The sequence below is a fragment of the Sebastes fasciatus genome, chromosome 21, assembly GCF_043250625.1.
Source record: "Sebastes fasciatus isolate fSebFas1 chromosome 21, fSebFas1.pri, whole genome shotgun sequence".
Lineage (NCBI taxonomy): Eukaryota > Metazoa > Chordata > Actinopteri > Perciformes > Sebastidae > Sebastes > Sebastes fasciatus.
Window position 1 is genome coordinate 17,398,432 of NC_133815.1, and position 26,534 is coordinate 17,424,965.

At 38.4% G+C, this 26,534-nt stretch overlaps 2 protein-coding genes across 2 annotated transcripts; both read left to right on the plus strand.

Moving 5' to 3' along the window:
- Positions 1-1,267: 1,267 nt before the first annotated feature.
- Positions 1,268-19,218, plus strand: LOC141760095 (myelin-associated glycoprotein-like). Its single transcript, XM_074622746.1, has 7 exons — positions 1,268-1,310; positions 15,673-16,056; positions 16,371-16,676; positions 16,771-17,031; positions 17,224-17,308; positions 17,606-17,636; positions 18,979-19,218. Exons 1-7 carry the CDS (start codon positions 1,268-1,270, stop codon positions 19,216-19,218), a joined length of 1,350 nt encoding a protein of 449 aa, XP_074478847.1.
- On the plus strand, positions 7,156-10,957 carry LOC141760057 (myelin-associated glycoprotein-like). Its single transcript, XM_074622701.1, has 7 exons — positions 7,156-7,198; positions 7,399-7,773; positions 8,090-8,395; positions 8,490-8,747; positions 8,970-9,054; positions 9,326-9,356; positions 10,718-10,957. The coding sequence occupies exons 1-7, from the start codon at positions 7,156-7,158 to the stop codon at positions 10,955-10,957; spliced, it is 1,338 nt and encodes a 445-aa protein (XP_074478802.1).
- Positions 19,219-26,534: the final 7,316 nt, after the last annotated feature.

A 26,534-nucleotide genomic window follows, 5' to 3' on the forward strand; every position in this document is an offset into this window, starting at 1 on the left:
GTATACAGCTTATTAACTTGTATTATCTGATCTTTCCTACAGAAGAAACAGCTGTTTGTTGTATAATAAATTACTCATTGGTTATATGATCTGATATGATGAGTTTCTTGCATATTTGTCTAATCAAACACTGGCTATCTGTACTGATGGTCTCAAATCCTCCTCCTTTGTAATAACAAAACAGTACCACAACAACTAAACTACTCGTAATAAAGCTCCCTCTATAGGGTGCTCCAGGGATGACGTATTTTTGTAGGCCAGCCAGGAAGTTAGCATCGCCCTGGTTCCCTCGACAAAAAGCCAATGGGATTTTTACATTGGGTTTTGTATTATTGCAGAAAAAAAGCTCCGTGGCAAACAAACGTTTATGATACTTACAAGTTTTGTTCAGCAAGATAATCTTCACAAGTGAACACCACTTTTATGAAGTAAAAAGTTAACATTAGGCTATAAATAAACTACACCACGGTCGCATGAGCGAGAGTATAAACAACGAGGCTGTAATAACGGATGTGTCGGCATGATGACGTTTAGTAGTCTTAGTAGTCTCCAAGAACTACAGGAGAAGATAATATTGACAAAAACAAAAGGGACCAGCAGCATAACTGTTCGGCCCCTAATAAGGCATACAGGCTTGCTGTGAGTCATGTGATAAAAATAATCTTTGAGAATAAATATGTCATTCGCACCCTGATGAGATCAAGTTGTCTCAAAAGATGACTTCCTCACTCACAGGATGTGAGCAGAAGGAGTTGAGTCTTCTTCTTTTTCTGCAGTATTTCAGTCATTTCATATTTGCTTTTATATCACAACGGCTTAGCAGGGAAGTCGGGTAGCTACTGGGTCTGTTGCAGTTCTGCTGACATTCACAAATTGTTTGATTTTAAAACTAATTGTTTCTTCGTTTTAGCTGCCAGCTCCTTTGGTAAGGTAACATGTTATTGCTTTTATGTTTAACTCTGAGACGATTTTTTATTTTGCTGCTTTTCATGAACACTACTTTTATTTTTGGGGTTTTGTTTTAGCAGAAATATCATAAACTCACACTGGATAGTTTTATATTGAAACTGTTTTTAACTCTGCAGAGATTATTAATCACTATTATAACACAGTAATATCTGCTTGTACACGGAGAGTTCCTGGTTTGAATGTATTAATTTGAGATGGCTTTGAAAGAAAATGAATGCTTCATTTAAAGGATGTTTTATGAAAAGTAACTTTTTGTCAAATCCAGGTGATGAGTGTCATTTCAGTCCAGTCTGTGAAAATGGTGACAGCCATCGTGTTGCTGAGCGTCTTCTTTCTCTCAGGTGAGCTGTTTGTTCAGTCACTTTTATGTAGAGACGTTACTTTTTCAAACTGTTCATGCTTTGTCTGCAAAGTGAAATGTTTCATACTGACATTGTTAAAAAGACCAAACATGTTGCTGTTGAATTACAGTTTGTGCATCATGAACTTTCTCTCCATGCAGATTTTGCTCCACAATTTGTTCATCATGAGTCTGTTTCACAGGTGCTTTGGCTGATTGTCCTCTAAGAACAGCCCTGTTCATTACTACACCAAAGCAGATGGAAGCACTGAGTGGATCTTGTCTGCAAATCCCATGTAACTTTACAGTTAAACAAGGAAAGAAATTCAACAGCACAAGAACAACCTTCGGAGTGTGGATTAAAAGTAGCAAAAAGTTTTACTACGAACGACAAAATGTCATTTTCAACAGTAGCAGGAAGAATAATCTCTATCCAATGAGTCTTACTGGAGACCTGAGTCAGAAAAACTGCAACACTTTATTTTCCAGTTTAATCACAAATTACACAGACAGGTACTTCTTCAGAATTGCAGACAGACCATTCAGGGCAACAGCTGAATGTGATCCTCTTCAAATAACAGTCAAAGGTAAGAGAGTTTTGTTTCTTATCATTGAGTCTATAACGTTATTGTTTAGAATAAAAAGTGAAAGTTGAATCTTTTTAATTTTGGAGGTTTTTCACTTTGCCATGAATTTAAATTCTGATTAAACACTGATTCTGTTGTTACAGTTTGACATTAAAATGGTCACATTTGGGATATTAAAAAGCAAACCTTAGACACTTTATGCATTTCCAATACAATATTGTCACCTTCTGTGTCAGCTTTGGCATTTAAAAAGTGTTCTAATCTATCATAACCTGTTTTTTATTGTACAATCTGTGTTTGATTTGAAACTCCAGATTCTCCTCCGAGGCCCAGCATTGAGATCTCAGGTGATCTGAAGGAGAAGCAGTCTGTCACTATAAACTGCTCAGCTTTCACTCCCTGTCCACACTCCCCTCCTGAACTCACCTGGACTCTCCAACAAGACCCTCACAACAAAATAGAGGAAAACACAGATCGAACCTTCACAACTAAAATCCAGAAGACCTTCACTCTGTCAGACAAGCATGATGGATTCATCATCACCTGTTCAGCCAGATATCCTGTAAATGAAGGAAAAGACGTCAAGACAGCAGAGAACAGAACGACGCTCAGTGTTTCATGTAAGATAATAAGTGTTTGTTATTGGATCCTGTCAGCACATGATGATTCATGGGATGATTTTAATGAATACAGTGAATCTCCCATCTTCCTCAGATGCTCCCAAAGACACCTCAGTGTCCATCAGTCCATCAGGTTTGGTGTCAGCAGGTAGCCTGGTGAACCTGACCTGCTCTAGCAGAGCCAATCCTCCAGTCAGCCGCTACACCTGGTTCAAGACCAGCAAAGACGGACCTGTCAGTGTATCTGATGGAGACTTTTACAGCTTCAAGGTGACCTCTGTGACAGATATAGAAGATCATTACTGTGTGGCCACAAATGATCTCGGTAATCAGACGTCATCACGGATTAATAATGCAGGTAAATGTAGAACTGAACTGAATCTGTTTATTTTAATCTGATCTGCTCTCCTCTCTTTTCTTTTCTTCACTTGTTTTTATTTTAGTTTTTTTTATGAAATGACCTTATACAAATAATGTTTACATCTGTATTGTTACATGTCTACATTTAACCTGTTTTCTTTTAGTCACCTGGTTTTGTGTTTCTATGAACAGAGAGCTCTGTCAGCTCGCTACAGTGGGGTTCAGCTCTTGGAGGGATCCTTGTCATCATACTCATCTGCCTTGCTATCTGTGTTTGGTAAGTAAATTAATTACATTAATTCACTTTCTAGCAATAAAGTTTCAACTAAACCTATGTTGGTAACCCTGACGGCATGGATGAGTATGTGATCTGTCAGTTTTGCTCATTTCTGCACCTGTTCTGCGACTTGACTTTGACAAATCCTTAGTTTCAATCTGGATTTTCTTTCCACTGATGCACAATCAATATTGTCTGTCTCCCATCAGTCCTTACTGTCTATTGGCAGCACACTATTTATTTAACCTGAAACAGACAGTACAATAATTATTCTGACAGCTCTCTCATGTCTTCCAGGTGGTTTAAGTCGAAACGTCCACAAACTCAGGTGAATATTAAACTTCATTGTACAGTGTGTGTTGTGAATATTTTAAATCTGCTTACAGTGACTATGTCAAAAGCATCAGTCTTAATACTAAGTTGACAATCTTTGAGAGGTTAAATAATAAGAAGCACAACAAATGTGACAAAACAAACCTGTTAGCAACATGCTGTGTTTGGAAACTGTAAGAAATCTAAACTGTTTTAAGTTTAGATCTGAAAATGGCTAAAGTTGGAGCACCCTGTCATGCAATGAGAATTTCAACAAATATAACAAAAAATGTATTTGAACAACACTATCAATCCTACCTTTAAGTGTTATTCAATAGCTATGTAAACTGGGAAGATTAAAAATTAAATTGGACAAAAATAACGAAATATATATCAAATTACCAAAGGTTATGCCATTAGCCTAATGAACTAAAACCAAAATAACTTCAGTTTTGTTAGCATAACCTTAATTGTTATTTCCCACTCATTTTAATCTGTATGAATACTCTCTGAAACACACATTCTCCAAGTCTGCTAAAGTCATACATACATTTACAAAGGACTGGTAGTTAGTACATTAGGAATGACATGCTCTTGCCTTTAGTCTATATTGTTTTAAAGGAAGATGAAATGTTGAAGCGGTTAAGAAACAGGAACATTACCCGCCTCCGTCCACCCCGCCCATGTAAGTGAGAAAAAACAAAATTAGTGTAGCCTACTCTTCTTCATAGTTTTCTATGGTCATCCTTTTGTACAATTGCATTGTGCTTTGATAAGTATATGAATACAAAATGTTTGCCTTTAGTCTTTATAATGTAACCTGAGCGATAACTTTGAGTCTTTCCTCCTTGTTGCAAAATCAACTTTCTTATCTTGATTTAACTGAAGGAAATAAGTTTCCATCTATATTATTTATTTGGATCTGGTCGTTACTTGGATAGCTATGATGAGCAGTCTTTTTGTCTTTTATGATTTGGCCTAGTGGAAGCACACAGAGGTTAAATAATGGAGGCCCGAGAATCGAACCCTGGGGGACTCCACTCTCTGAATAATGATCACTAAGGGCGACAGCATAGCCCCTACCTTCAAGATATGGCCAGACTCTAGTGAGGGTTGTAATTCAGTGTAATTTTTCAGCCAGTCTAGAAGTACTTTACAACAATATTAAAGGTTGCACTGTAATCTAGCAGCATCAACTAATTTAACCTGAATCAGTATTCAGACGTATCATTTAACACCTTTATCACCTTTTTTTTCACAGAGTCAAAGAGGTGACGAGCTGACTCTTGAAATGCCAGCCAGCAAAACAGAAGACATCCATTATGGAGAGATCGACTTCTCCAAGCGGAGACCTGAACCGTCCTCGGCCTCGGAGCAGGACAGTGGACAGCAGCAGGATACGCTGTATGCACAGGTCAACGTGTCCCAGACAGCGAGCAGCTTAAGACAGGCTGCTGACGTCCCAGAGGATCTCTACGCTCAAGTGAAGAAGAAATGAGTGTTGTTTTGTGATCATGTTTGGGTGGGATTTGTAATATACCTTTATGTTTTGCTTATACAAGAAGTTTTATACGTCAGTTATTGTAGGAAAATACACTGGAGAGGAAAATGCAATCTTCACTGGCCACAGTTAAAGGGGAACTCAAAACCTCCACATACTGCAGCTCAAATAGTTTTGCCATCAAGATATAATAAATCATATGTGTGAACTGACCTCATATGACTGTTGCTGTGCGATTAGCAATCTGTACATCAGATCAAGTATAAGTCCGAAAGGCTCTTAATGGGGAACTATTCTAAATGGTGACATGAGAAGAAGCAGTTCACACATTAACAATGTACTACAAGATTATATTGTAGTATTATATATCATGTTTTTGTATATACGTGTGTATAAGCCTGCTGAATTAAAAGCACTAAAAGCATTTGAAGTGAACAAAGCGTTTTAATCACTGAGGTTCTCTCATCAGCACGGCAATGCAGAGCAGCAGTGATACAGACTGTGCACAAGTCAGCATAAACTCTGTGCTACCTACATGTGTGAAATACACTTTAGAATAAGTTGCGGCATGATGTGGGTATTAATAAATATTATTTTCAGTTCTACAAGGAAACATAGACACCTCACAGCCAAAGAGAAGTGGTGGGATGTAAACTGGTCAAGTCATGAACAGAGCGTGAGAAAAAGCTGAGAACTGAGTAAAAAGGGGAAGTCGGTTGGCTGGGTTTTATCGACAAGTCCTTCTGCAGGATCGTCATAGCGACAAAACATCTTCATCAGTCCAGAATTGTGTTTATTATTCACTTATTGACTATTTACTCTTTGACGTGGAACACTTTCTGAGGAACTTGACTTGTTGTTTGCTCCTCTGGATTTAAGCTGAGTGTAGGCCTGCAGGATACGAGTAAAATCTGAGATGTGCGATAACATTGTTCAGTATTGTGATGACAATACGACTTGTAATAAATAAACTATTGAGGTGTGCATATTAGCTGTACATTTCCCACGCCTTGTCAACAACAGCACTTCACCACTTCACCACTTCTGTATTTGCTAACATTACTGAGAAGTTGCATGTTTAAAAATAAGAAATTCAGCATGAGTACATCTAGATCTTTATCTAAACTAACTGGATCACTTGATAGTTGACAGTGAACGATATGCAGATCTACATTATAAATATCTTTTGGCTAACAGTCAAGGTTACAGCAACAACACAGTATACAGCTGCTACGTATTAACTTGTATTATCTGAGCTTTCCTACAGAAGAAACAGCTGTTTGTTGTATAATAAATTACTCTTTGGTTATATGATCTGATATGATGAACACTGGCTATCTGTACTGATGGTCTCAAACCATCCTCCTTTGTAACAACAAAACAGTACCACAACAAGTAAACTACTCGTAATAAAACTCCCTCTATACGGTACATGTCTATATTTTATATCTACTGTTCACCTTAACGACATGTTTTCAATTTTTTTTACATTTGTTTAATATATCAATATTGTGATTGATGTAACATGAACTACAAGAGAAGATAAGACATACAGGCTTGCTGTGAGTAATGTGATGACAATAATCTTTGAGAATAAATATGTCATTCGCACCCTGATGAGATCAAATTGTCTCAAAAGATGACTTCCTCACTCACATGGTGCGAACAGGAGGAGTGAAGACTTCTTCTTTTTCTGCAGTATTTCAGTCATTTCATATTTGCTTTTATATCACAACGGCTTAGCAGGTAAGTCGGGTAGCTACTGGGTCTGTTGCAGTTCTGCTGACATTCAGAAATTGTCTGATTTAAAAATTAATTGTTTCTTCCTTTTAGCCGCCGGCTCCTTTGGTAAGGTAACATGTTACTGCTTTTATGTTTAACTCAGAGTTTTCTTTGATTTTGCTGTTTTTAATGAACTCTACTTTTATTTGTTGGGTTTTCTTTTAGCAGAAACATCATAAACTCACACTGGATCATTTTATATTTAAACTGTTTTTAACTCTGCAGAGATTATTGATCACTATTATAACACAGTAACATCTGGTTGTACATGGAGAGTTCCTGGTTTGAATGTATTAATTTGAGGTGGCTTTAAAAGAACATGAATGTTTCGTTTAAAAGATGCTTTATGAAAAGTAACTTTTTGTCAAATCCAGGTGATGAGTGTCATTTCAGTCCAGTCTGTGAAAATGGTGACAGCCATCGTGTTACTGAGCGTCTTCTTAGTTTCAGGTGAGCTGTCTGTTCAGTCACTTTTATCTGGAGACGTTACTTTTTCCAACTGTTCATGCTCTGTCTGCAGCGAAATGTTTCATACTGACATTGTTAAAAAGACCAAATGTGTTGCTGCTGAATTACAGTTTGTGCATCATGAACTTTCTCTTCATGCACATTTTGCTCCACAATTTGTTCATCATGAGTCTGTTTCACAGGTGCTTTGGCTTTTTGTCCTGAAAGAACAGCCCTATTCATTACTGCACCAAAGGAGATGGAAGCACTGAGTGGATCTTGTCTGCAAATCCCATGTAACTTTAGAGTTAAACCAGAAGAGAAATTCAACAGCACAAGAACAACCTTTGGAATGTGGATGAAAAATACCACAGATTTTTTAAACAAACCAAATGATGTGATTTTAAACAGTAGCAGGACGGATAATATCTATCCAATGAGTCTTACTGGAGACCTGAGTCAGAAAAACTGCACCACTTTATTTTCCAGTGTAAACACAGACTGGTACTACTTCAGAATTGAGAATGGACCATTTGTGGCAACAGCTCCTTGTGATCCTCTTCAAATAATAGTCAAAGGTAAGAGAGTTTTGTTTTTTATCAGTCAGTCTATAATGTTATTGTTTAGAATAAAAAGTGAAAGTTGCATCTTTTTAATTTTGGAGGTTTTTCACTTTGCCATGAATTTAAATTCTGATTAAACACTGATTCTGTTGTTACAGTTTGACATTAAAATTGTAAAATTTTGGGACATTAAAAAGCAAACTTTATATACTTTATGCATTTTCAATACAAGATTGTCACTTTCTGTGTCAGCTTTGGTTTTTAAAAAGAGTTCTTATCTATCATGATCTATTTTTTTATTGTACAATCTGTGTTTGATTTGAAACCCCAGATTCTCCTCCGAAGCCCAGCATTGAGATCTCAGGTGATCTGAAGGAGAATCAGTCTGTCACTATAACCTGCTCAGCTTTCACTCCCTGTCCACACTCCCCTCCTGAACTCACCTGGACACTCCAACAAGACCCTCACAACAAAATAGAGGAAAACACAGATCGAACCTTCACAACTAAAATCCAGAAGACCTTCACTCTGTCAGACGAACATGATGGATTCATCATCACCTGTTCAGCCAGATATCCTGTAAATGAAGGAAAAGACGTCAAGACAGCAGAGGAGAAAACGACGCTCAATGTTTCATGTAAGATAATAAGTGTTTGTTATTGGATCCTGTCAGCACATGATGATTCATGGGATGATTTTAATGAATAAAGTTAATCTCACATTTTCCTCAGATGCTCCCAAAGACACCTCAGTGTCCATCAGTCCATCAGGTTTGGTGTCAGCAGGTAGCCTGGTGAACCTGACCTGCTCCAGCAGAGCCAAGCCTCCCGTCAACTTCACCTGGTTCAAGACCAGCAAAAGCGGACCCATCATTGTAGCTGAAGGAGACTTTTACAGCTTCAATGTGACCTCTGTGACAGATATAGAAGATTATTACTGTGTGGCCACAAATGATCTCGGTAATCAGACATCACGGATTAATAATGCAGGTAAATGTAGAACTGAACTGAATCTGTTTGATTTGATTTAATCTAATCTGCTCTCCTCTCTTTTCTGTTTTTCACTTGTTTGTTTTAGTTTCTTCTTAAGCACTTTTTACTGCATTTTTATGAAATGACCGTATACAAATAATGGTTACACCTGTATTGTTACATGTCTACATTTAAACAGTTTTCTTTTATAGTCACTTGGTTTTGTGTTTTTATGAACAGAGAGCTCTGTCAGCTCGCTACAGTGGGGTTCAGCTCTTGGAGGGATCCTTGTCATCATACTCATCTGCTTTGCTATCTGTGTTTGGTAAGTAAATTAGTTAAATTAATTCTGTTTCTGGCACTGAAGTTTCAACTATGTTCATGGTGAGGGCATGTCAATTTTGCTCATTTCTGCACCTGTTCTGTGAATTGACTTTGACAAATCCTTAGTTTCAATCTGGATTTTCTTTCCACTGATGCACATTCAATTATGTCTGTCTCCCATCAGTCCTTACTGTCTGTTGGCAGCACACTATTTATTTAACCTGAAACAGACAGTACAATAATTATTCTGACAGCTCTCTCATGTCTTCCAGGTGGTTTAAATCGAAACGTCCACAAACTCAGGTGAATATTAAACATCATTGTACAGTGTGCGTTGTGAATATTTTAAATCTGCTCACAGTGAATATGTCGAAAGCATCTGTCTTAATACTAAGTTGACAATCTTTTAGAGGTTAAATAATAAGAAGCATGACAAATGTGATGCAACTGTAAGCAATCATCCTCCAAAAACCCACACAGATATTAATCTTTTAGCTTTTTTTTAAGTTTAGATCTGAAAATGGCTAAAGTTGGAGCACATTCATTATCAACAGGATGCTGGTTTTATCGGTTTACAGCATGATAGCTAAAAGAGTTTGGTTCTGACTCGAGACACTAGCTGCTTCCTAAAAGTCAACATTTGTATTCTTCACACATATCAGAAACACATTTTGACATGATTTATAAACTAGCAGCAGCAGTTTAAAATGTATTTTATAGCTTACTGTAAGCTAGTGTAAAGATTTAAGAACAGGAGGAATATGCACCAGCTGTTATTATACATAAATGGAGATTAATGCCTCACTTCATTAAAACAGTTTCTTACATGGAGATTAGTTGTTAGCTACTATATATTTATAGTAACTCCCAGGTGTAAGTGTTTAGTAACTGAGTTAACTGATTTTAATCTGTATGAATACTCTCTGAAACACATTCTCCAAGTCTGCTAAAGTCATACATACATTTACAAATAATTGGTAGTTAGTACATTAGGAATGGTTTGCTCTTAACTTTAGTCTATATTGTTTTAAAGAAAATAGATGAAACATTGAAGTGGTTAAGAAACAGGAACATTACCCGCCTCCACCATGTATGTGAGAAATACAAAATTAGTGTACCCTACTCTTCTTCATAGTCTTCTATGGTCATCCTTTTGTACAATTGCATTGTGCTTTGATAAGTATATGAATACAAAATGTTGGCCTTTAGTCTTTATAATGTAACCTGAGCGATAACTTTGAGTCTTTCCGCCTTGTTGCAAAATCAACTTTCTTATCTTGATTTAACTGAAGGTAATAAGTTTTCATCCATATCATTTATTTGGATTTTGACGTTATTTGGATATCTATGATCTTTGTCATAGATATGTCTTTTTGTCTTTTATGATTTGGCCTAGTGGAAGCACACAGAGGTTGAATAATCGAGGCCCGAGAATCGAACCCTGGGGCACTCCACTCTGAATAATGATCACTAAGGGCGACAGCATAGCCCCTACCTTCAAGATATGGCCTGACTCTAGTGAGGGTTGTAATTTAGTGTAATCTTTCAGTCAGTCTAGAAGTACTTTACAACAATATTAAAGGTTGCACTGTAATCTAGCAGCATCAACAAATTTAACCTGAATCAGTATTCAGACGTATCATTTAACACCTTTTTTCTGACAGACTCAAAGAGGTGACGAGCTGACTCTTCAAATGCCAGCCAGCAAAACAGAAGAAGACATCCATTATGGAGAGATCGACTTCTCCAAGCGGAGACCTGAACCGTCCTCGGCCTCGGAGCAGGACGGTGGACAGCAGCAGGATACACTGTATGCACAGGTCAACGTGTCCGAGACAGCTAACAGCTTAAGAAAGGCTGCTGACGTCCCAGAGGATCTCTACGCTCAAGTGAAGAAAAAATGAGTGTTGTTTTGTGATCATGTTTGGATAGTATTTGTAATATACCTTTATTCTTTACTAATACAAGAAGTTTTATATGTCATGTAAAACTAGAAGCACTGCCTGCAGGTAATGCTAGTAGACGGATGAGGAGCTGCTTTTTCTCAGCCAGCTGCTTAGTTTATAACCATTTTAAGATATGTGTCAAACTGAGCTAAACAGTTAGACTACATACAGACTACTTTTGTTTTAGCTTGTGTAGCCGAGGGTTACGTTGCAACTACACTTTATGAAGGTAATAAAATAATAACAAAGAGGCTCTGTATCGTCTGCACCAAGACGGCAACAACTTCTTTAACCTTGTCAACAACAAGCATCACCGCTTCACCACTTCACCACTTCTGTATTTGCTAACATTACTGAGAAGTTGCATGTTTAAAATGAAGAAATTCAGCCTGAGTACATCTAGACCTTTATGTAAACCAACTGGATCACTTGATAGTTGACAGTGAACGACATGCAGATATACATTATAAATCTCTGTGGCTAACAGTCAGGGTTACAGCAAACCATCCTCCTTTGTAAAAACAAAACGGTACCACAACAACTAAACTACTCGTAATAAAACTCCCTCTTTAGAGTGCTCCAGTGATGACATATTTTTGTAAGCCAGCCAGGAAGTTAGCGTCGCCCTGGTTCCCTCGACAAAAATCCAATGGGATTTTTAAATTGGGTTTTGGATTTTTGCAGAAAATAAGCTCCTTGGCAAACAAGCGTTTATGATACTTACACGTTTTGTTCAGCAAGATAATGTCCACAAATGAACACTACTTTTATGAAGTAAAAAGTTAACATTAGGCTATAAATACGCTGTACGCACAGGTCAAAGTGTCCCACACAGCAAACAGTTTAAGAAAGACCGCCGACGGCCCAGAGGATCTCTACGCTCAAGTGAAGAGAAACTGAGTGCTCTTGTTGAAAGACAAAAAATACATTTGTGTAGAATTCATATTTAATGTGCCTTAATGTTTTCTTTGCTGCCTACAGTTCAATTGAGAGAAATTTAAAACATCCACATCCTGCAGATTTTCAATGTCAGTTATCAACATATTCTCCCAATCCTGGATTATGGTGACTTAATCTACAGACTCGCCTCCAAAAATCATCTCAATAAACTGGACGTCATCTACCATACTGCCATTCGCTTTGTCACCGGTGTCCCTTTCAACACTCATCACTGTAACCTGTATTCTCTATAGTCAACTGGCCATCCCTCTATAGCAGGCGTCAGACCAGAATACTATCATTGGCAAAACCCCTCCATACCTCCGGTCACTACTCAATATCTACAACAGGAACTGCAATTTACGTTCTAGCAAATTCTTCAGTATGGTCATTCCTCCTTTGGTCGTCTCTCATTCCAGTTTGCTGCTCCTAGTGACTGGAATGAGTTGCAAAAGATGCTAAAACTCCACACCGTCATTCTGTTACCCTCCTTTAATGACTCATTACAAGTGATAGTTTCTGATCGCTGCACCTGCTTCTGAATTTGCCTCTCTGGAACACAGCACATATATATATATATATATATATATATATATATATATATTGTTGTATATATATATATATATATATATATTGTTGTATATACTGTATTTATTGTGATGTTTTAATTTTGTCTGTTTTATTGCACTAGTCGTATTTATGTTCTATGTTCTAATGCAGGGGTCTCCAACAAGTAGCTCGCTCGCTACCCGTTTCTGAGTGGCTCGCTAACAGTTCTTTGTAAAACTGTTCAAATTACAACCCAATCAAATTCACAGACATCCCACCCCATTCTGAGACCAAATGATTATATGCCTATCGGCTGTCAATTAAACTAGTTAGGCTGCTGTCAGGTTTGTAACGCCATAACATACAGAGACCGGATTTGACAATGACCGCAGGCCAATAAAAGGCAAAAAATACATTATTTTCATGAGGAATCGGTATGTGTCACATTTGCGGTGTGAGCGTGTTAGTCAGTAAAAAATGTAACATCGAGCGCCAAGTCCAAAGCAACTTTTCATGGGACTTTCCGGCTGGTAGCAGTTTATGAACAAAGAAGGTAAAGGAGCCAAAAACAATCCTTAAAAGACGACAGTCTCTGTTTACCAAAGAAGGCCGATGAAGGAAAGAGCCATCGTTTAGTGGCGCACATTCTAACGAAACAAAAAAGCCCTTCACCTATGAAAGAATTGTAAAAGAGGCGATGACTGCGGTGGCAGAAACGTTATTAAAGGACCATAAAAGTAAGACAGACTTGGTGCTTTGAGTAGCTCTCAGCCACTTTCATTTTGTCAAATTAGCTCTCAGAGTGAAACAGGTTGGAGACCCCTGTTCTTATGTCTTGCTGCCTCTTGTCCACGTCGTCATTGTAAATGAGAATTGGTTCTCAATTGACTTATGTGGTTAAATAAAGATAAAATAAAATAAAAATAAATAAATATTTGTGTGCTGAACTCACGCAGCTGTTTATGTGTGATTTGTTATTCATATGTCCAGATGTGTGCAAATAAAAGTCCCAAAGCTTTAAATAGGGAGCTATAGTAAAAAATGATGACATGAAAAGGATGGTGAACATGGCACCAGAAGCAGTTCTGCACACAAATTAGTAATGTTGTACAAGATTACATTTAGTTTTGACATGTTTATGTGTCATTTTGTTTCATGATATCTTCTGATTATTTCTGAGAAGGCATCGACCTTGTTTTGTTATGTATTGTGTATCCCTTTTCTCCATACAGTCATTTTAATTACTGCAGAAATGAAGATGAAAATTGTTTCCTCTCTGTAAGGTTGGGCTGTTTTTGCCACATTTTTATTATCATTATTTTTCTTCCCCTCAATTCTTTGTATGCACAAATAGGAGCAAAAAGGACGTAAAACTAGAAGCACTGCCTGCAGGTAATGCTAGTAGACGGAGTAGGAGCTGCTTTTTCTCAGCCAGCTGCTTAGTTTATAACCATTTTAAGATATGTGTCAAACTGAGCTTAACAGTTAGACTACATACAGACTGCTTTTGTTTTAGCTTGTGTAGCCGAGGGTTACGTTGCAACTACACTTTATGAAGGTGATAAAATAATAGCATGGAGGCTCCGTATAGTCTGCATCAAGACGGCAACAACTTCTTTAACCTTGTCAACAACAGGCATCACCGCTTCACCACTTCCTTATTTGCTAACATTACTGAGAAGTTGCATGTTTAAAATGAAGAAATTCAGCATGAGTACATCTAGACCTTTATGTAAACCAACTGGATCACTTGATAGTTGACAGTGAACAACATGCAGATATACATTATAAATCTCTGTTGGCTAACAGTCAGGGTTACAGCAAACCATCCTCCTTTGTAATAACAAAACAGTACCACAACAACTAAACTACTCGTAATAAAACTCTCAATAGAGTGCTCCAGTGATGACATATTTTTGTAGGCCAGCCAGGAAGTTAGCATCGCCCTGGTTCCCTCGACAAAAAGCCAATGGGATTTTTACATTGGGTTTTGGATTATTGCAGAAAACAAGCTCGGTGGCAAACAAATGTTTATGATACTTATACGTTTTGTTCAGCAAGATAATCTCCACAAATGAACACCACTTTTATGAAGTAAAAAGCTAACATTAGGCTATAAATAAACTACACCACGGTCGCATGAGCACGAGTATAAACAACGAGGCTCTAATAGTGGATGAGTCGGCATGATGACGTTTAGTAGTCTTAGTAGTCTCCAAGAACTACAGGAGAAGATAATATCGACAAAAACAAGAGGGACCAGCAGCATAACTGTTCGGCCCCTAATAAGGCATACAGGCTTGCTGTGAGTCATGTGATAAAAATAATCTTTGAGAATAAAAAAGTAATTTGCATCCTAATGGGTCAAGTTGTCTCAAAAGATGACTTCCTCACTCAAAGGGTGTGAGCAGGAGGAGTCAAGACTTCTTCTTCTTCTTTTTCTGCAGTATTTCAGTCATTTCATGTTTGCTTTTATATCACAACGGCTTAGCAGGGAAGTCGGGTAGCTACTGGGTCTGTTGCAGTTCTGCTGACATTCACAAATTGTCTGATTTTAAAACTAATTGTTTCTTCGTTTTAGCTGCGGGCTCCTTTGGTAAGGTAACATGTTACTGCTTTTATGTTTAACTCTGAGTTTTATTTTTATTTTGCTGCTTTTCATGAACTCTACTTTTATTTATTGGGTTTTGTTTTAGCAGAAACATCATAAACTCACACTGGATCATTTTATATTGAAACTGTTTTTAACTCTGCAGAGATTATTAATCACTATTATAACACAGTAATATCTGATTGTACATGGAGAGTTCCTGATTTGAATGTATTAATTTGAGATGGCTTTAAAAGAACATGAATGCTTTCATTTAAAAAGATTTTTTATGAAATGTAACTTTTTGTCAAATCCAGGTGATGAGTGTCATTTCAGTCCAGTCTGTGAAAATGGTGACAGCCATCGTGTTACTGAGCGACTTCTTAGTTTCAGGTGAGCAGTTTGTTCAGTCACTTTTATTTGGAGACGTTATTTTTTCCAACTGTTCATGCTCTGTCTGCAAAGTGAAATGTTTCATATTGACATTGTTAAAAAGACCAAACATGTTGCTGCTGAATTACAGTTTGTGCATCATGAACTTTCTCTTCATGCAGATTTTGCTTCACAATTTGTTCATCAAGAGTCTGTTTCACAGGTGCTGTGGCTGATTGTCATGGAGACTCAAGCCTATTCATCACTACACCAAAGCAGATGGAAGCACTGAGTGGATCCTGTCTGCAAATCCCATGTAACTTTACAGTTAAACCAGGAGAGGCATTCAACAGCACAAGACCAACCATCGGAATTTGGATTAAAACTGACAAACATTTTGCTGACAAACCACATAATGTGATTTTAAACAGTAGCAGGACGGATAATATCTATCCAATGAGTCTTATTGGAGACCTGAGTCAGAAAAACTGCAACACTTTATTTTCCAGTTTAATCACAAGTTACACAGACTGGTACTACTTCAGAATTGAGAATGGACCATTTGTGGCAACAACTCCTTGTGATCCTCTTCAAATAACAGTCAAAGGTAAGAGAGCTTTGTTTTTTATCAGTCAGTCTATAACGTTATTGTTTAAAATAAAAAGTGAAAGTTGCAACTTTTAATTTTGGAGGTTTTTCACTTTGCCATGAATTTAAATTCTGATTAAACACTGATTCTGTTGTTACAGTTTCACATTAAAATGGTCAAATTTTGAGATATTAAAAAGCAAACCTTAGACACTTTATGCATTTTCAATACAAGATTGTCACCTTCTGTGTCAGCTTTGGCATTTAAAAAGTTTTCTAATCTATCATGATCTATTTTTTATTGTACAATCTGTGCTTGATTTGAAACTCCAGATTCTCCTCCGAGGCCCAGCATTGAGATCTCAGGTGATCTGAAGGAGAAGGAGTCTGTCACTATAACCTGCTCAGCTTTCACTCCCTGTCCACACTCCCCTCCTGAACTCACCTGGACTCTCCAACAAGACCCTCACAACAAAATAGAGGAAAACACAGATCGAACCTTCACAACTAAAATCCAGACGACCTTCACTCTGTCAGACGAACATGATGGATTCATCATCACCTGTTCAGCCAGATATCCTGTAAATGAAGGAAAAGACGTCAAGACAGCAGAGAAGAGAACGACGCTCAGTGTTTCATGTAAGATAATAAGTGTTTGTTATTAGATCCTGTCAGCACATGATGATTCATGGGATGATTTTAATGAATAAAGTGAATCTCACATTTTCCTCAGATGCTCCCAAGAACACCTCAGTGTCCATCAGTCCATCAGGTTTGGTGTCAGCAGGTAGCCTGGTGAACCTGACCTGCTCCAGCAGAGCCAATCCTCCCGTCAGCTTCACCTGGTTCAAGACCAGCAAAGACGGACCTGTCAGTGTAGCTGAAGGAGACTTTTACAGCTTCAAGGTGACCTCTGTGACAGATATAGAAGATTATTACTGTGTGGCCACAAATGATCTCGGTAGTCAGACATCACAACGGATGAATAATGGAGGTAAATGTAGAATTGAACTGAATGTTTATTTTAATCTGATCTGCTCTCCTCTCTTTTCTGTTTTTCACTTGTTTTTCTTTTTGTTTTTTTTATGAAATGACCCTATACAAATAATGGTTACACCTGTATTGTTACATGTCTACATTTAACCTGTTTTCTTTTAGTCACCTGGTTTTGTGTTTCTATGAACAGAGAGCTCTGTCAGCTCGCTACAGTGGGGTTCAGCTCTTGGAGGGATCCTTGTCATCATACTCATCTGCCTTGCTATCTGTGTTTGGTAAGTAAATTAATGAAATTATTTCAGTTTCTGGCAATAAAGTTTCAACTAAAACGATGTTGGTAACCCTGAGGGCATGGATGAATATATGATCTGTTAGGTTTGCTAATTTCTGCACCTGTTCTGTGAATTGACTTTGACAAAACCTTAGTTTCAATCTTGATTTTCTTTCCACTGATGCAATTTCAATTATGTCTATCTCCCATCAGTCCTTACTCTCTATTGGCAGCACACTATTTATTTAACCTGAAACAGACAGTACAATAATTATCCTGACAGCTCTCTCATGTCTTCCAGGTGGTTTAAGTCAAAACGTCCACAAACTCAGGTGAATATTAAACTTCTTTGTACTGTTGTGAATATTTTAAATCTGCTTACAGTGAATATGTCGAAAGCATCGGTCTTAATACTAAGTTGACAATCTTTTAGAGGTTAAATAATAAGAAGCATGACAAATGTGATGCAACTGTAAGCAATCATCCTCCAAAAACCCACACAGATATTAATCTTTTAGCTTTTTTTTAAGTTTAGATCTGAAATTGGCTAAAGTTGGATCACATTCATTATCAACAGGATGCTGGTTCTATCTGTTTACAGCATGATAGCTAAAAGAGTTTGGTTCTGACTCGAGACACTAGCTGCTTCCTAAAAGTCAACATTTGTATTCTTCACACATATCAGAAACACATTTTGACATGATTTATAAACTAGCAGCAGCAGTTTAAAATGTATTTTATAGCTTACTGTAAGCTAGTGTAAAGATTTAAGAACAGGAGGAATATGCACCAGCTGTTATTATACATAAATGGAGATTAATGCCTCACTACATTAAAACAGTTTCTTACATGGAGATTAGTTCTTAGCTACTATATATTTATAGTAACTCCAAGGTGTAAGTGTTCAGTAACTGAGTTAACTGATTTTAATCTGTATGAATACTCTCTGAAACACATTCTCTAAGTCTGCTAAAGTCATACATTTACAAATAATTGGTAGTTAGTACATTAGGAATGGTTTGCTCTTAACTTTAGTCTATATTGTTTTAAAGAAAATAGATGAAACATTGAAGTGGTTAAGAAACAGGAACATTACCCGCCTCCACCATGTAAGTGAGAAAAAAAAAATTAGTGTAGCCTACTCTTCTTCATAGTTTTCTACGGTCATCCTTTTGTACAATTGCATTGTGTTTTGATAAGTATATGAATACAAAATGTTTGCCTTTAGTATTTATAATGTAACCTGAGCGATAACTTTGAGTCTTTCCTCCTTGTTGCAAAATCAACTTTCTTATCTTGATTAAACTGAAAGTAATAAGTTTCCATCTATATTATTTACTTGGATCTGGACGTTATTTGGATAGCTATGATAAGCAGTCTTTTTTACTTTTATGATTTGGCCTAGTGGAAGCACACAGAGGTTGAATAATCGAGGCCCAAGAATCGAACCCTGAGGGACTCCACTCTGAATAATGATCATCAGCATATCCCCTACTTTTCAAGATATGGCCTGACTCTAGTGAGGGTTGTAATTTAGTGTAATTTTTCAGCCAGTCTAGAAGTACTTTACAACAATATTAAAGGTTGCACTGTAATCTAGCAGCATCAACTAATTTAACCTGAATTACTATTTAGACATATCATTTAACACCTTTAATACCTTTTTTCTCACAGAGTCAAAGAGGTGACGAGCTGACTCTTCAAATGCCAGCCAGCAAAACAGAAGGAGACATCCATTATGGAGAGATCGACTTCTCCAAGCGGAGACCTGAACCGTCCTCGGCCTCGGAGCAGGACGGTGGACAGCAGCAGGATACGCTGTATGCACAGGTCAACGTGTCCCAGACAGCGAGCAGCTTAAGACAGGCTGCTGACGTCCCAGAGGATCTCTACGCTCAAGTGAAGAAGAAATGAGTGTTGTTTTGTGATCATGTTTGGGTGGGATTTGTAATATACAAATCCTTTATATACCTTTATTTTTTACTTATACAAAATGTTTTATATGTCAGTTATTGTAGTAAAAGACACTGGAGAGGAAAATGCAATCTTCACTGGCCACAGTTAAATAAAGGGGAACTCAAATCCTCCACACACTGCAGCTCAAATAGTTTTGCCATCAAGATATAATAAATCATATGTGTGAACTGACCTCATGTGACTGTTGCTGTGCGATGAGCAATCTGTACATCAGATCAGTGCAAGTATAAGTCCGAAAAAGGCTCTTAATAGGGAACTATTCTAAATAGTGACACGAGAAGAAGCAGTTCACACATTAACAATGTACTACAAGATTATATTGTAGTATTATATATCATGTTTTTGTATATACGTGTGTATAAGCCTGCTGAATTAAAAGCACTAAAAGCATTTGAAGTGAACAAAGCGTTTTAATCACTGAGGTTCTCTCATCAGCACGGCAATGCAGAGCAGCAGTGATACAGACTGTGCACAAGTCATCATAAACTCTGTGCTACCTACATGTGTGAAATACACTTTACAATAAGTTGAGGCATGATGTTGGTGTTAATAAATATTATTTTCAGTTCTACAAGGAAACATAGACACCTCACAGCCAAAGTGAAGTGGTGAGATGTAAACTGGTCAAGTCATGAACAGAGTGCTGAGAAAAAGCTGAGAACTGAGTAAAAAGGGGAAGTTGGTTGGCTGGGTTTTATCGACAAGTCCTTCTGCAGGATCGTCATAGCGACAAAACGTCTTCCTCAGTCCAGAAGTGTGTTTATTTTTCACTTATTGACTATTTACTCTTTGACGTGGCACACTTTCTGAGGAACTTGACTTGTCAGTTTGCTCCTCTGGATTTAAGCTGAGTGTAGGCCTGCAGGATACGAGTAAAATCTGAGATGTGCGATAACATTGTTCAGTATTGCGACGACAAAATGACTTGTAATAAATAAACAAATATTGAAGTGTGCATTTTAGCTTCACATTTCCCACGTCAGCCTTGTAATAATAAATAATAATATATTAGATTTATATAGCGCTTTTTAGTGATCTCAAAGACGCTTTAACATAGTCAGGGGGAAAACGGTGTGAGACAGACAGGAGACGAACGACAAAAAGCGACATACACAGGCACAATCACATACATACACACGGACTGATGGGTAGTGGGAGGGGGGGGGCTATGGGTAAGCAGATGAGAAAAGATGTGTTTTGAGGCGGGACTGGAATGTGGTGAGGGAATCGGAGTCTCTGATGAGATTGGGGAGTGAGTTCCAGAGCTTGGGAGCTGCCCTGGAGAATGCTCTGTCCCCAAAGCTGCGGAGTTTGGACTTGGGGGTGGAGAGTAAACCAGCTGAGGTGGATCTGAGGGACCGTTGAGGTTGGTAGGGGGATAGGAGTTCAGAGAGACAGGGGGGCGCAAGTTGGTGGAGGGCTTTGTAGGTGAGGGTCAGGATTTTGTAGGAGATCCGGTGGGAGACGGGGAGCCAGTGAAGGTCTTTCAGGACTGGGGTGATATGATGCCATGATTTGGTGTGGGTGATGAGTCAGGCAGCTGCATTCTGGACCAGTTGTAGTTGGAGGTGTTGCTGATGCCATAGAGGAGTGAGTTGCAATAGTCAAGGCGGGAGGAGATGAAGGCGTGGATGAGTGTCTCTGCTGTAGGGGGTGTGAGGGAGGGACGGATTGTTGCGATATTGCGGAGGTGGAAGAAGGATATTTTGACCAGTTGGCGGATGTGGGGCTCGAGGGAGAGGGTGGAGTCAAAGATCACGCCAAGGTTGCGTGCCTGGGGGGAGGGGGAAACAGAAGTGCCATCGATGTTGAGTGTGAGGTTGTTGGTTTTGGTGAGGGTGGATTTGGAGCCGATGAGAAGGAGTTGTGTTTTGTCGCTGTTGAGTTTTAGAAAGTTCTGTTGCATCCAGGCTTTAATTGCAGAGAGGCAGGAGTTGATGTGGGAGAGCGGTGGGTTGTGGGGGGTGTTGGTGCTGAGGTAGATCTGAGTGTCGTCAGCATAGCAGTGGAAGTCCAGGTTGAAGTGGCGTAGGATCTGACCGAGGGGGAATAAGTAGATTATGAACAGGGGGAGGAGGAGCTGCTTTGTCTCAGCCAGGTGCTTAGTTTACAAGCATTTTAAGATATGTGGCAAACTAAGCTAAATAGTTAGACTACATACAGACTGCTTTTGTTTTAGCTGTAGCCGAGGGTTACGTTGCAGCTATACTTTATAAAGGTAATAAAATATTAACAAAGAGGCTCCGTATAGTCTGCACCAAGACGGCAACAAACTTCTTTAACCTTCTCAACAACAGGCATCACCGCTTCACCACTTCACCACTTCACCACTTCTGTATTTGCTAACATTACTGAGAAGTTGCATGTTTAAAATGAAGAAATTCAGCATGAGTACATCTAGACCTTTATCTAAACTAACTGGATCACTCGATAGTTGATAGTAAACGACATGCAGATCTACATTATAAATCTCTGTTGGCTAACAGTCAAGGTTACAGCATTAACACAGTAAACAGCTGCTACGTATTGACTTGTATTATCTGATTTTTCCAACAGAAGAAACAGCTGTTTGTTGTATAATAAATTACTCTTTGGTTATATGATCTGATATGATGAACACTGGCTATCTGTACTGATGGACTCAAATCCTCCTCCTTTGTAATAACAAAACAGTACCAAACAAATAAACTACTCGTAATAAAGCTCCCTCTATAGAGTGCTCCAGTGATGACGTATTTTTGTAGGCCAGCCAGGAAGTTAGCATCGCCCTGGTTCCCTCGACAAAAAGCCAATGGGATTTTTACATTGGGTTTTGGATTATTGCAGAAAATAAGCTCGGTGGCAAACAAATGTTTATGATTCTTTACGTTTTGTTCAGCAAGATAATCTCCACAAATAAACACCACTTTTATGAAGTAAAAAGCTGACATTAGGCTATAAATAAACTACACCACGGTCGCATGAGCGTAAGTATAAACAACGAGACTGTAATGGCGGACGAGTCTGCATGATGACGTTTAGTAGTCTTAGTAGTCTCCAAGAACTACAGGAGAAGATAATATCGACAGAAACAAGAGGGACCAGCAGCATAACTGTTCGGCCCCTAATAAGTCATACAGGCTTGCTGAGAGTCATGTGATAAAAATAATCTTTGAAAATAAAAAAGTAATTTGCACCCTGATAAGATCAAGTTGTCTCAAAAGATGACTTCCTCACTCACAGGATGTGAGCAGGAGGAGTGAAGTCTTCTTCTTTTTCTGCAGTATTTCAGTCATTTCATATTTGCTTTTATATCACAACGGCTTAGCAGGGAAGTCGGGTAGCTACTGGGTCTGTTGCAGTTCTGCTGACATCCACAAATTGTCTGATTTTAAAACCAATTGTTTCTTCATTTTAGCTGCCGGCTCCTTTGGTAAGGTAACATGTTACTGCTTTTATGTTTAACTCTGAGAGTTTCCTTTTATTTTGCTGCTTTTCATGAACTGTACTTTTATTTGTTGGGTTTAGTTTTAGCAGAAACATCATAAACTCACACTGGATCGTTTTATATTTAAACTGTTTTCAACTCTGCAGAGCTTATTGATCACTATTATAACACAGTAACACCTGGTTGTACACGGAGAGTTCCTGGTTTGAATGTATTAATTTGAGGTGGCTTTAAAAGAACATGAATGCTTCGTTTAAAGGGACTGTTTGTAACTTCTTAAACGTATAAATCACCCGGGTCGGTGTCCCATGTGCGCTCGTGTGTGGCTACGCTGTTCAGACTCAGACTCCAACACAAACTACACGGAAGCACCAAAACCGCAAAGTTATATCTAGTGAAGCACGTCTTGCAAAACAGTGTTGGCCGCGGTCGTAGTACGCGGGGGAGACCCTAGCTTTGGTCTCCAGGTCCGGAGACTTTTCTCCTCTGCTCCTCTGCCTGCTTGCCTTCACTCAGCTCTCTCTAATCTCACGTGCATGCGCGCACAGTACACACTGCAGAAGACTTCGTAGCTCTGAGAATATCTAGCGAATGTACAGTGGACGTTTGTGCAGAAACAAATGCTGGAGCTCCTCCAGACCAACAGAAGTTTCCCGTGTCTTGTGAAGTGACGGGGCTCCACAGCGAGTTACGTTATCGTCTCTGACCGGGTGCCGGTGTCTCCCCTGTTCCCTCCGGCCGCGGTCGGGAGGCTGAGGTAGGAAAAGCCAACATTAGAATCAGCATTGATTCATGGAGAAACTTTCGCCAGCTAACATTACTGCCAAGCAGGTGAAAGATAGAGTGATATTGTGGTTTTAGCTGACGCGTGTCGCCTCACTGTTTTGAGCGATGCTCGTTTATGTCTATTTAGAGCGAGCACAAGCGCGAATACAAGCAAGAGCACAAGCACAAGCCCGACGCTGACTTTCTTTGACTTAGCGGCCACAGGTGTCGCTGTTAACAAGCATTTCTGAAAGTTACAAACAGTCCCTTTAAAAGATGTTTTATGAAAAGTAACTTTTTATCAAATCCAGGTGATGAGTGTCATTTCAGTCCTGTCTGTGAAAATGGTGACAGCCTTTGTGTTACTGAGCGTCTTCTTAGTTTCAGGTGAGCTGTTTGTTCAATCACTTTTATTTGGAGACGTTATTTTTTTCAACTGTTCATGCTCTGTCTGCAAAGTGAAATGTTTCAGACTGACATTGTTAAAAGGGCCAATCATGTTGCTGCTGAATTACAGTTTGTGCATCATGAACTTTCTCTGTCATGCAGATTTCGCTCCACAATTTGTTCATCATGAGTCTGTTTCACAGGTGCTTTGGCTGATTGTCCCGAAGAGTCAGCCCTATTCATTACTGCTCCAAAGGAGATGGAAGCACTGAGTGGATCTTGTCTGCAAATCTCATGTAACTTTAGAGTTAAATCAGAAGAAGAATTCAACAGCACAAGATCAACCTTCGGAGTGTGGATTAAAAATAGCCAATATTTTGCCAACAAACCACATAATGTGATTTTCAACAGTAGCAGGATGGATAATATCTATCCAATGAGTCTTACTGGAGACCTGAGTCAAAATAACTGCACCACTTTGTTTTCCATTGTAAACACAAGTTACACAGACTGGTACTTCTTCAGAATTGAGAACGGACCATTCAGGGCAACAGCTGAATGTGATCCTCTTCGAATAACAGTCAAAGGTAAGAGAGCTTTGTTTTTTTATCAGTCAGTCTATAATGTTATTGTTTAGAATAAAAAGTTAAAGTTCCAACTTTTTAATTTTGGAGGTTTTTCACTTTGCCATGAATTTAAATTCTGATTAAACACTGATTCTGTTGTTACAGTTTGACATTAAAATTGTCGAATTTTGGGATATTAAAAAGCAAACTTTATATACTTTATGCATTTTCAATACAAGGTTGTCACCTTCTGTGTCAGCTTTAGTTTTTAAAAAGAGTTCTATATATCATGATCTTTTTTTTTATAGTACAATCTGTGTTTGATTTGAAACCCCAGATTCTCCTCCGAGGCCCAGCATTGAGATCTCAGGTGATCTGAAGGAGAATCAGTCTGTCACTATAACCTGCTCAGCTTTCACTCCCTGTCCACACTCCCCTCCTGAACTCACCTGGACTCTCCAGCAAGACCCTCACAACAAAATAGAGGAAAACACAGATCGAACCTTCACAACTAAAATCCAGAAGACCTTCACTCTGTCAGACGAACATGATGGATTCATCATCACCTGTTCAGCCAGATATCCTGTAAATGAAGGAAAAGACGTCAAGACAGCAGAGGAGAGAACGACGCTCAATGTTTCATGTAAGATAATAAGTGTTTGTTATTGGATCCTGTCAACACATGATGATTCATGGGATGATTTTAATGAATAAAGTGAATCTCACATTTTCCTCAGATGCTCCCAAAGACACCTCAGTGTCCATCAGTCCATCAGGTTTGGTGTCAGCAGGTAGCCTGGTGAACCTGACCTGCTCCAGCAGAGCCAATCCTCCCGTCAGCTTCACCTGGTTCAAGACCAGCAAAGATGGACCTGTCAATGTATCTGAAGGAGACTTTTACAGCTTCCACGTGACCTCTGTGGCAGATATAGAAGATTATTACTGTGTGGCCACAAATGATCTCGGTAATCAGTCATCACGGATGAATAATGCAGGTAAATGTAGAACTGAACTGAATCTGTTTATTTTAATCTAATCTGCTCTCCTCTCTTTTCTGTTTTTCACTTGTTTTGTTTTAGTTTTTTTTATGAAATGACCTTATACAAATAATGGTTACACCTGTATTGTTACATGTCTACTTTTATCCTTTTTTTTTTCGTCACCTGGTTTTGTGTTTCTATGAACAGAGAGCTCTGTCAGCTCGCTACAGTGGGGTTAAGCTCTTGGAGGGATCCTTGTCATCATACTCATCTGCCTTGCTATCTGTGTTTGGTAAGTAAATTAGTAAATTAATTCAGTTTCTGGCAATAAAGTTTCAACCAAACCTATGTTGGTAACCCCGAGGGCATGGATGAGTATGTAATCTGTCAGTTTTGCTCATTTCTGCGACTTGACTTTGACAAAACTTTAGTTTCAATCTTGATTTTCTTTCCACTGATGCACATTCAATTATGTCTGTCTCCAATCAGTCCTTACTGTCTGTTGGCAGTACACTATTTATTTAACCTGAAACAGACAGTACAATAATTATTCTGACAGCTCTCTCATGTCTTCCAGGTGGTTTAAGTCGAAACGTCCACAAACTCAGGTGAATATTAAACTTCATTGTACAGTGTGTATTGTGAATATTTTAAATCTGCTCACAGTGACTATGTCAAAAGCATCAGTTTTAATAATAAGTTGACAATCTTTGAGAGGTTAAATATTAAGAAGCACAACAAATGTGACAAAACAACCTGTTAGCAACATGCTGTGTTTGGAAACTGTACGCAAACTGTAAGCCCACGTCAAGTCATGTCAAGCCATGTAATAAGAATTTCAACAAATATAACAAAAAATGTATTTGAACAACACTATCAATCCGACTTTTAAGTGTTATTTAATAACTATGTAAACTGGGAAGATTAAAAATAAAATTTCACAAAAATAACGAAATATATATCAAATTACCAAAGGTTATGCCATTAGCCTAATTAACTAAAACCAAAATAACGTCAGTTTTGTTAGCATAACCTTAATTGTTATTTCCCACTCATTTTAATCTGTATGAATACTCTCTGAAACACACATTCTCCAAGTCTGCTAAAGTCATACATACATTTACAAAT